At 41.4% G+C, this 12,192-nt stretch overlaps 1 protein-coding gene across 11 annotated transcripts in view; it reads left to right on the top strand.

Annotated features, from left to right (window-relative positions):
- The window catches only part of CNKSR2 (connector enhancer of kinase suppressor of Ras 2), a 547,735-nt gene that overhangs the window by 167,377 nt on the left and 368,166 nt on the right, over positions 1 to 12,192 (top strand). For 7 of the 11 annotated variants that reach the window (XM_077294613.1, XM_077294618.1, XM_077294612.1 and 4 more), the window contains exon 8: positions 9,153 to 9,212. The exons of the other annotated variants lie outside the window; for them this stretch is intronic. In XM_077294613.1, the coding sequence (XP_077150728.1) occupies positions 9,153 to 9,212 (60 nt within the window). The remainder of the gene's footprint in view (positions 1 to 9,152; positions 9,213 to 12,192) is intronic. 11 annotated transcript variants of the gene reach the window in all.

Below are 12,192 nucleotides of genomic sequence, written 5' to 3'. Positions count from 1 at the left end.
AATTTTCCCATCACAATATTTTTTTATTTTCCTCTGTTAAAGTGAGAATAATCACCAAACAACTCAATGTCCAAATATACAATTCATCTGTTTAGGCATCACCAACCACAGCCTCTCAGACACTGTTTTCCTTCACCCTTTTAAGAAGGGCCCACAAGTTCTCAGTAGGGTTTAGGTTAGGTGAGGAAGGGGCCATGTCATTATTCTTTCTTCTTTAAGGCCTTTACAGGCAGCTATCTAGTGGGGCATTGTCCTGCATAAAAATCATGGTTTTCTTAAAAGATGCAGACTTTCTCTTGTACCATTGGTTGAAGAAAATGTCTTCTAAAAAATTGCAGTTGGTTTGGGAGATGATTTTGAGTCCATCTCCAACCTGAAAAAGTCCATCTATCTGATCTTTAATAAAACCAGCCAAAAGTAGTACCCCACCTCTACATAACTGGCATCTGAGTTGAAGGTCTGTGATTTTTACTGATCCAGTCATGGGCTCATCTATCTAGTTCATCAAGAGTCACTCTCTTCTCATCATTCCATTAGACCTTTAAAAAAAATAGGTCTTCAGTAGTGTTGAGCATTCCGATACTGCAAATATCGGGTATCGGCCAATATTCGCTGTATCGGAATTCCGATACCGAGTTCCGATATTTTTGTGATATTGGAAATCGGAATCGGAAGTTCCTATAACTTCTCAGGCGTGTGCGGTGCGTATGGTTCCCAGGGTCTGGAGGAGAGGAGACTCTCCTTCAGGCCCTGGGATCCATATTCATGTAAAAAATAAAGAATAAAAATAAAAAATATGGATATACTCACACCTCCGGCGGACCCTGGACCTCAGCGGTGCAACCGGCAGCCTCCGTTCCTAAGAATGCAGTGAGTGTAGGACCTGCGATGACGTCGCGGTCTTGTGATTGGTCGCGTGACCGCTCATGTGACCGCTCACGTGACCGCGATGTCATTGAAAGTCCTTCACTCTCTGCATTCTTAGGAACGGAGGCAGACGTTGCAGCGGTGACAGCCAGGGCTCGTCCGAGGGTGAGTATATCCATATTTTTTTTTTTTTTACATGAATATGGATCCCAGGGCCTGAAGGACAGTTTCCTCTCCTTCAGACCCTGGGAACCATCCAGGATCACTTCCGATATTTGTGTCCCATTGACTTGTATTGGTATCGGGTATCGGTATCGGCGATATCCGATATTTTTTGGATATCGGCCGATCCAATCCGATACCGATACTTTCAAATATCGGAAGGTATCGCTCAACACTAGTCTTCAGATATTTCTTGGCCCTGACTTGACATTACTACTTCTGTATATTTATTAACAAGATCATGAAGCTCTGGAGTAGAGAATACCAGAGAGCAGACTAAGCTAGCTCTCCCCAGGCACTCACCAGGTGCCAACACAACAGGACAGCTCCAAACAGGAAACAAAGCAAAAAAAAGGAGCAAAAACATCCATAACAACATAATTTAAGAAATATGTATAACGTTTATTTGGAGGTTTAAATCAGTACAAAATATCCACACCATAAATAGGTGCTGTATGCATAGTGCCTAACAAGGAGGGCAATAAAGAGAGGATATGACAGTAACCAGGTTAACAGCAATGAAACACAAGGTAAATCACATCAGTTACATAGGTTTGCAAGCAGGTGATCCCTATATACTATGGTCCAACTGGTATCCAAGCATTAATTATCATCAACAGCGTACACTATATATGCCATGACATAGGTCACGCTTACCCATTACTGTGTACTCAAAGGGAGTGTTTCCGGCTGGCCTGGTGCCCCTGGACGCGCGTTTCGCGTGATCGCTTCCTCAACAGGGTTAATCATTAATCAGTCTCATGCCATCTTATATACTTTAAAAACCGGAAGTGGCGCCGAGACCGCGGTGCATGCGCAGTGGCGTCCGGGGCGCGTCACCGCTACAGCCGTCATAGCAGGGCACACGTGAGGCGGAAGTCCGCCTAGAGACGTCAGGTGACGCGTGCCCCGCTATTGGAGACGGCCGCAACAGGAGACGAGCGTTCCCGGGCGGCAGTGGGCATGCGCTCACCTCGGCCACCATTTTTAAGAAGACCAAGGCTGTGGCCATTTTGATAAAGATCAAATTCAGGTTCCAGTCCTGCATGACCCATGGGTGTATTAAAAGGGGAGTTAAAGGGGTGCGGTATGGTGTATGTGATACCATATATAGGAAAGGGGTGACACATTTCGCCCGCAGTGTAGATTAATAATTACAATACGAATGTCACAGTGCTTAATACAACAATGAAACAAAATTACTAAAAATTGCATAAAAATTGAGACATAATGGTGTCAAATTAAGTGAAAATGACGACACATATGAAAACTTCATTCTTCTTTATATCTTTTATCTTTTTAGAGTATCCTTAATTCAGTGTGAAGTGCATGCGTGCAAAAAGCGGATATGCTGCAGGCTAGACGCCATCCAAGCCAATGGTCAAAGGTAAGAAAAAACTACAATAAAAGCAAACACAAGACAAGTTAATACAGACATTATAAAAAAGTAATGGTGATGAGAAAGGGGAGAGAAAAGAGTGGACAAATATGTCCAATATCATATATTTCCAGAACCGCACAGGCACACAGGTATGCCAAATTAGAAGATCCACAGTTTAGAGTGATTAAAGAAAGGGAGTAAAGCTCAGTTTCTCATTTAGCCCCCTTGGGGCTAAGGTGTCGAGGGTGACAATCCACTTGCACTCACGTTGTGCAAGCATTTTAACCAGATTGCCACCCCTGACACCCCCATGTATTCTCTCAATACCCCTCACTTTCAGGCCTCTGGGGTCAGATCCATGACAAGCCCGAAAATGTCTTGGCAAAGTCTTTAGGACAGACACATCTGTCACCTCTTTTGCGGCTAGTATGTCACGAACGTGCTCGCGTGTCCGAATCTTCTTTTTTTGGGTTTCTGGGAGAGACACATCTTCCAGGGAGACGGGGCACACGCCGCGGACCCAGTGGTAGGCTGGTTTCGCTACATTGATGATGTTCTGATGAGCTTTACTCCCTTTCTTTAATCACTCCAAACTGTGGATCTTCTAATTTGGCATACCTGTGTGCCTGTGCGGTTCTGGAAATATATGATATTGGACATATTTGTCCACTCTTTTCTCTCCCCTTTCTCATCACCATTACTTTTTTATAATGTCTGTATTAACTTGTCTTGTGTTTGCTTTTATTGTAGTTTTTTCTTACCTTTGACCATTGGCTTGGATGGCGTCTAGCCTGCAGCATATCCGCTTTTTGCACGCATGCACTTCACACTGAATTAAGGATACTCTAAAAAGATAAAAGATATAAAGAAGAATGAAGTTTTCATATGTGTCGTCATTTTCACTTAATTTGACACCATTATGTCTCAATTTTTATGCAATTTTTAGTAATTTTGTTTCATTGTTGTATTAAGCACTGTGACATTCGTATTGTAATTATTAATCTACACTGCGGGCGAAATGTGTCACCCCTTTCCTATATATGGTATCACATACACCATACCGCACCCCTTTAACTCCCCTTTTAATACACCCATGGGTCATGCAGGCCTGGAACCTGAATTTGATCTTTATCAAAATGGCCACAGCCTTGGTCTTCTTAAAAATGGTGGCCGAGGTGAGCGCATGCCCACTGCCGCCCGGAACGCTCGTCTCCTGTTGCGGCCGTCTCCAATAGCGGGGCACGCGTCACCTGACGTCTCTAGGCGGACTTCCGCCTCACGTGTGCCCTGCTATGACGGCTGTAGCGGTGACGCGCCCCGGACGCCACTGCGCATGCGCCGCGGTCTCGGCGCCACTTCCGGTTTTTAAAGTATATAAGATGGCATGAGACTGATTAATGATTAACCCTGTTGAGGAAGCGATCACGCGAAACGCGCGTCCAGGGGCACCAGGCCAGCCGGAAACACTCCCTTTGAGTACACAGTAATGGGTAAGCGTGACCTATGTCATGGCATATATAGTGTACGCTGTTGATGATAATTAATGCTTGGATACCAGTTGGACCATAGTATATAGGGATCACCTGCTTGCAAACCTATGTAACTGATGTGATTTACCTTGTGTTTCATTGCTGTTAACCTGGTTACTGTCATATCCTCTCTTTATTGCCCTCCTTGTTGTGCACTATTGCCCTCCTTGTTGTGCACTATGCATACAGCAAATATAAATTTAAATTATGTTGTTATGGATGTTTTTGCTCCTTTTTTTTGCTTTACTTCTGTATATTGTTCTGTGGTGGTCGGGTTTCAGCCTACCTTACCTTGGACATGTCTCTGATCACTGAACACCTTGTACTTCTGGGCACTCTAGGGATGTTCTGGAGTATGACAGCACTGAAAGACAAAGGGCTTTTGGTCTCTTCACATTTGATTCTCCTTAAATCTTTGCCAGTGAATATGCATCGTTCTTTCTCAACATATTTTTCAAGACTGTGTTGACCATTTGCAGCAAACTTTTGATAGTTCCGTGATCACGCCCCAATATCTAAGTAATTTCAAGAATGCTGCATCCCTTATAAAGTTTAACATATTTTGATTTCTCAAAGTCAATTAAATCTCTTTTTGGCTCATTTTGCCTGAGTAAAACAAGCTGCCTAATAATTACGAACACCTTGATGGGTGTTCATATCTGTTGTATCTTTAGGCCGTGCTGTCCATTTTACAATACACATCATTTGCTTCATCCAACAATCATTTAAATTTATACAGCTTGAAGTTGGAAAATCTGCAAAAATATAATATGGTCCAAATACTTACCTGCCTGATAATTTTGCACAGTGTGAGTGTATAGACATATAAAATACAATATCTAGCAGCCCTGACAAACTGGGTCGAAAAATAATCTTGGAAACCCTACTTTCTTATTCAAAATCAATAATTGAGTCACAACTACGTTTTTTAGCAAAAAAAAGTAGGTTATTTTATTCTTCCATAATAACTAGTATAGCTCCAGTTCACCAAATGATTATGTGAGAAATCTGGCATAAATTGTTTGGAAAAGTCACAAAATTTTCACAATGTAGAGTTGTGCAAAACGTAGCTTTTTTTTCCCCCATTATCATGACCATCTTACTGAGCTCCAAAATAGGTCTTACTCAAGGCAAGCAGTGTTGTAGCTTACTTAAGAAATATTGCTCCCGTTGACACCACACCACTTGTCAGATGCTCCTGATTTATTAAGAGTCTTGCTCCTCTTAATGAATCAAGAACGTCTGACCCCAATACAACCCCTCATCAAGACCGGCGTGATAAATCGGGGCTTATGTTTCAGCTCTAGTCAATGAAGCCTTTCTCAAGTCATATATTTACAATTTGCAGGAAATTGTTTGACCATGCATATGTGAATATACTGAATTAGAATTGACCTAAAAGATTTGTTGGCCCCTGGTTCAGTGGTCACATTGGTAGTCCTAGCAACTGTGTCAGTAGCCTGTGTTGAATGCAGGGGTCGCTATGTTTCCCCCCCCCCCCAGGGTGTGCACATAGGCGTATTGAGGCCGTGTGAGTGCATTGCAGTCACAGGCATAGCTGTGATTGCAATGCAGAATGAATGTGAGTGTTGGTCTTGGGCAAGCTATTTGTCTAAGGCAGATTTAAGAAAACCTGTTGTGGGCTTATATTTTTTAAACTGACTACAGGATGGTAGTGGGGCAGTCAGTTTCCTTCCCGACTGTGTTTTCTATGTGGCCTACGGCCATAAGTTCCCTGTAAAAAAAAAAAACAAAAAAGAAAAAAACAAAAAAAAACAAACACTGAAGCAGAGGGTTTGGTGTGTCAGTTTGGTTTTGCAAGTGTGCAGAGCAGAAGCCTCTGCAGAGCTCCACCTGTGTGAGTCAACACAGGCAAGCGGAACTGAAAGGCCTGGCACCCTCAGCATACATGGTGGTACAGTCACCCACAGCAACTATTCTCTGAGGTGGACTGGAGTGTTTATCGTTTGCAATCAGTTGTTAGAATCTGTTTTGTTTTGACCATCCGCTATCTTGTTGTGGTTTTCCAGCTGCTGGTCTTTTTCCCCTGGTGCTGGGTTGTCTTAGGTCAGGTGATTGTATCACCCTTTATTACCCAGCACCTGCCTCCCATTCTTTGGTGGACAACAGTGTTAATCCGCTAGAGTTCTGGCTAGGTGTTTTGACAGCTTTCTGTGTTTGATATTGTGCAGTTCTGGGATCTCTGGTTCTGCTATCTTTTGTTTCTGTGTTCAGTTGGTTTCTGCAGCCTTCTCTGTGTTTCCTATTAGGAGGTGACCTGTATTTTATACCCAGTCCTTAGATCTTTTAGGGACCTCCTCCCCCTTATCTATAGGTCTTCGCTGAGTTTAACATAGGATCGTCGGTGGGTCTATTCACAAGGAATGGGTCACCAACTCCATCGTAGGGTATCAGCCTAGTCTTAGTGCAGGGTCAGCTTTCCCCCTTCTATCTTAGTTCTGTGCTGCAGTTCCGTAACATCTGGAGGATATGGTTCCCGGCTGCGATCCGGAGGATATCGCGTGCTGTGTATTTCTGTGAGTGTCACATTAAAACACGTTTTGCTTTGAACTTTGCTGGGTCACTGCCTCATCACTGCACAGTGTAGATACCGCTGCACTTCACTCCCGATCAGGTGGAGCACTGTGAAAATCCTTCTAGCCGCATCATCCCCTGTGCCTCTTCTGATTGGTAGGCTAAGATGTCATAGATGCAACTCACCGCAACCTCACCACGGCAGTCTACTAATGAAAAGAGAAACTGGATGTTGCAGGTAGTAAGAGGTTTCGTAGTTCTTTCATGCTGCAGCCACAGCCTAAGTGGCCACTGGGACCAGGGTCTTGCAAATCATTTTGCTCAACTCTGTACAGAACCTTTTAAACTTTTGTAAAGAAAACATTTGGAAACTTTTTTCTTTTTTTCTATTTTTTTTTTAAGCATGAATTCACAGCTGAAAAATTTATACTTTCTAATTCTTAACAGTAGGGATTAAATATATTTGATAGTCTTATGAAGCCTCTCATTTTAGCAATCACTTTCCATATGGCCTAAAAGATCATTTGATGTTATCCCCTCTATCAGCTATAGTGGAGATATGCTTAATGGGCAGCTATTCATTTGAATAGTCATGTATAATACTACAATTCTCATGTAGCATTCACAGCATCGATGCCTAGCAAAATTAGCTGTTTGCCGGAGTTATTGATGGCTTGCGTTCATATTAAGGGGTTATCTGCGATGGGGCAGCTCTTTTAAACATTTGATGCCAAAAGCACATAAAAACACTAGAACTTTGAACTTTGTAGGCTATTTTAAAACCATATAAGGCTGCTTGTACTAGCATCAAATCTTTGACCAATCCAAACTATCCCCGAAAAATCCTACTACCTTATGACTTATGATGACATTTGCCATTTGAAAAGTTAGTTATAAACTTTGCTTTAATAGAAATGCACAGGGTCCATTCCTTGGCCGGAGTGTAGCCTGGATGAAACGTCTCACTATGTTTATGAACAATTTTCCAGTACATGTCCAAAACTATTCAAGCTTTTTGTCCTCTGTTCGCCAGAAAAAATATAAAGCAAAGATGATAGAACAAAATAGTGTTGATAAAAATGATTGCGTTAGTAAAATTATAGAATTTTCTCAGCAAAAATGTACCTTGCAGCTTTATGATTTTATTTTAATACATGCTCTTTATAAAATGTTTGCCATTCTTTCAAGAGCCGTAACTTGTGGGACAAGTTGTAGTTTTGGAGTTGCGTAGTTAATATTACCATATAATGTACTGAAAAGCAAGAATAAATCCTAGGTGGTGTAAAATAGTGAGGGAAAAAAGCTATTTTTTTGTTTCATTTAAAAGTCATTCATTGTATGGTAAATTGACCTAGCAAAATAATTATTTGGGTCAGTGGGATTATGGCAAAACCAAACTTGTATACAAGACAATAGCAGACTTTGCATCCTGCAGTTTCATCTGTACTTTACTACTCTTTGTCTAATCCTAACTTTTCTGTCCCATTACTGGCCCTTGATGTCTCTGGGTAGAAATCCGTTAAGCTTAGACCTTTCTAGAATTAAGTGTCTGAGTAATGAGCTTGTCCTAATGTAACTGGTTAGGAATGTGACTTTGGGCTAAAGCTGGCCACACATATTAGATGGCTGTGTCAACTGAACAATGCCATCTCAACTGGCTTCCATACACATACGTTTGTCCAAGTGCTCCTACGAGAAAGGTGTCGGTTGACACTTTGGCTAGCTGCTTATCTCAATGCAATTAGCCTTTCTACCCACCATCAGTTTCCTGGAACCCCAATACATATTAGAACGTCAGTCAAACCCGTCAATATTGAATGGTTTGGCTGACATTAGTCTAATGTGCGGAGGTCTAAAGGATGCATTTACATGTACAGATATCTGACCAGTTTCTATCCAATTAAACCAAAATTCTCATGTGTAAATGGCCATTTGATCTGACTATAACCTATCTCGTCAGCCAAAAAAATCATCTAACGTGATTAAAAATCTGTCTGCCAAACACACTGATTGTATCATGTACACAGACAATTGAAAGACAACTCCATGATTTGGAGTAAGAATTTTTAATTTTAAAATGATTATAACCAATGAGGTATACAAGATGAAGACCATATCTATAAGCTGTAAGATTGGCTTTGACCTATAGCATAGTTCTAACCATCTTTCTCTCTGAAGAGACCATTTTCAGTCACCTGAACATTCTGTGAGAGAATAAAATAAATATCTATCTTCTAGATAAAATGCATGCTTGGTCACTGGCTCTCAATTGTTAAACAGGGGGCCTATGTACCCACTGTTTCTTGTTGGTTTGTTTTTTTTACGTTACTTAAAAGCAGAGATGAGCAAATTTTCACTTCAATAGTATTAGCAGTTTCCTTATTATAGATCTATAGATGCTGCATAAAAGACGTTGACGTAATCAGTATTGGAATATGAGACTGACTTATACGGCTTTGTTACAGGATGTTAGGCAAGATGCCTGCAATGGGAATTTTCACTTATTCACTCATATTTTCTTTAATCTTTCTAAAGGACCAATATTGATTTGACCTTGCTGTGTTGGGCATGATCATACAGTAGACTGTTTCTTTATATCAATATATGTTTAATTCCAGGGAATGTACATTAAATCCACATATGATGGTCTCCATGTGATCACTGGAACAACAGAAAATGTAAGTATGTTTCATAATGTGCTAATAAGAGTATTTAGGGTAAACCTCCCACTTCTGCCTATTACATATGCCTGTAATATTTTAGATTGTATGATTTAGAGATTATATAGGAGGTTGTCTTGAGGTTTTTTCTTTAAATATCACCAAACAGGAATGCTTAGAAAATAACAAAATAAGTAATAGTCACCGAGTAGCTCCACCGATGCACCAACATCTCTCCTCACATGGTCTCCAAAGACATACTGGTAGACACATTTAGATTGTGACCCAGAATGTAGACAGTGATGGCGCTATATAAGCAAGTAAAATAAATAAATGGTCCCATTGGTCTTTTAGAACTGTCCTTCAGTGATGACATATTGACTCCGATCATGTGACCTCTACGGTCATTGGCATAATTGTTCAATTGGACTGTGGCAGCACAGTCAGTATACAGTTGTGCTCAAAAGTTTATTCAGTGCCTACAAGTAGTATTCAACCCCCTGCAGATTTAGCAGGTTTAATAAGATGCAAATAAGTTAGAGCCTTCAAACTTCAAACAAGAGCAGGATTTATTAACAGATGCATAAATCTTACAAACCAAAAAGTTTTGTTGCTCAGTTAAATTTTTATAAATTTTAAACATAAAAGTGTGGGTCAATTATTATTCAACCCCTAGGTTTAATATTTTGTGGAATAACCTTTGTTTGCAATTACAGCTAATAATCGTCTTTTATAAGACCTGATCAGGCCGGCACAGGTCTCTGGAGTTATCTTGGCCCACTCCTCCATGCAGATCTTCTCCAAGTTATCTAGGTTCTTTGGGTGTCTCATGTGGACTTTAATCTTGAGCTCCTTCCACAAGTTTTCAATTGGGTTAAGGTCAGGAGACTGACTAGGCCACTGCAACACCTTGATTTTTTGCCTCTTGAACCAGGCCTTGGTTTTCTTGGCTGTGTGCTTTGGGTCGTTGTCTTGTTGGAAGATGAAATGACGACCCATCTTAAGATCCTTGATGGAGGAGCGGAGGTTCTTGGCCAAAATCTCCAGGTAGGCCGTGCTATCCATCTTCCCATGGATGCGGACCAGATGGCCAGGCCCCTTGGCTGAGAAACAGCCCCACAGCATGATGCTGCCACCACCATGCTTGACTGTAGGGATGGTATTCTTGGGGTCATATGCAGTGCCATCCAGTCTCCAAACGTCACGTGTGTGGTTGGCACCAAAGATCTCGATCTTGGTCTCATCAGACCAGAGAACCTTGAACCAGTCAGTCTCAGAGTCCTCCAAGTGATCATGAGCAAACTGTACACGAGCCTTGACATGACGCTTTGAAAGTAAAGGTACCTTACGGGCTCGTCTGGAACGGAGACCATTGCGGTGGAGTACGTTACTTATGGTATTGACTGAAACCAATGTCCCCACTGCCATGAGATCTTCCCGGAGCTCCTTCCTTGTTGTCCTTGGGTTAGCCTTGACTCTTCGGACAAGCCTGGCCTCGGCACGGGAGGAAACTTTCAAAGGCTGCCCACCGTGGAAGGCTAACAGTAGTTCCATAAGCCTTCCACTTCCGGATGATGCTCCCAACAGTGGAGACAGGTAGGCCCAACTCCTTGGAAAGAGTTTTGTACCCCTTGCCAGCCTTGTGACCCTCCACGATCTTGTCTCTGATGGCCTTGGAATGCTCCTTTGTCTTTCCCATGTTGACCATGTTTGAGTGCTGTTCACAAGTTTGGGGAGAGTCTTAAATAGTCAGAAAAGGCTGGAAAAAGAGATAATTAATCCAAACATGTGAAGCTCATTGTTCTTTGTGCCTGACCTACTTCTTAATACTTTAGGGGAACCAAACAGAATTCTGGGGGGTTGAGGGGTTGAATAATCAATGATCCTCTGAAAAAACTGTTCCCAATTTAAAAAAAAAAATAAACAAAGAAATAACATTCTTTTTTGCTGCAGTGTATTTCACACTTCCAGGCTGATCTACAGTCCAAATGTCACAATGCCAAGTTAATTCCAAATGTGTAAACCTGCTAAATCTGCAGGGGGTTGAATACTACTTGTAGGCACTGTATACCTTGGCAGAATTTTTGCTTTCTTGGCCTTTTTTCAGAGAATATGAATGAGAACACCAAAACTTTTTCTCCACTCATGGTTAGTGGTTGGGTGAAGCCATTTATTGTCAATCTACTGTGTTTTCTCTTTTTAAATCATAATGACAACCCAAAACATCTAAATGACCCTGATCAAAAGTTTGCATACCATATTTCTTAATCCCGTGTATTGCCCCCTCTAACATAAATGATAGCTTGAAGTCTATTGTGGTAGTTGTGGATGAGGTTCTTTATTTTCTCAGATGGTAAAGCTGCCCACTCTCTTTGGCAAAAAGCCTCCAGTTCCTGTTAATTCCTGGACTGTCTAGCATGAACTGCGTGTTTGAGATTTCCCCAGAGTGGCTCAATGATATTGAGGTCAGGAGACTGAGATGGCCACTCCAGAAACTTCAGTTTGTTCTGCCAATGACAGGACGACTTGGCCTTGTGTTTTGGATCATTTTCATGTTGAAACATCCTTGTATGTCCCATGCGCAGCTTCCGAGCTGATGATTGCAAATTTGCCTCCAGTATGTGCTGATAATGTGTGATTGTTATTTCTCTGAAAAAAGGCCAAGAAAGCAAAAATTCTGTAAACTTTTCAGCACAACTGTATGCAGTATGTGTCCGCTGAGGCAAGTGATCAGCTGCAGTGGTCACGGGAGAATGGTTGGCCCTGCAGAATTGTTCACAAAGGCCAGAGGTGGATTTACAATTATAGATTATTTTGTTATTTCATCACCTACCTCTGCTTTTTTGGCCATTTTTAAAAATATATTGGCCAAACCCTTTAATATGATAATGTGATATGCTGAATCAGATTCAAAAAGAGTATTTGTGTATGATGTATAAAAGGTTTGATGTCTATGTACAGTCATTCAGTACAATGAGAAAATCACACACAATCCATG

Source organism: Ranitomeya variabilis, chromosome 3, assembly GCF_051348905.1.
Source record: "Ranitomeya variabilis isolate aRanVar5 chromosome 3, aRanVar5.hap1, whole genome shotgun sequence".
NCBI lineage: Eukaryota > Metazoa > Chordata > Amphibia > Anura > Dendrobatidae > Ranitomeya > Ranitomeya variabilis.
The sequence above is the reverse complement of the archived record's forward strand: the minus strand, read 5'-3'. Positions and strand labels throughout refer to the sequence as shown.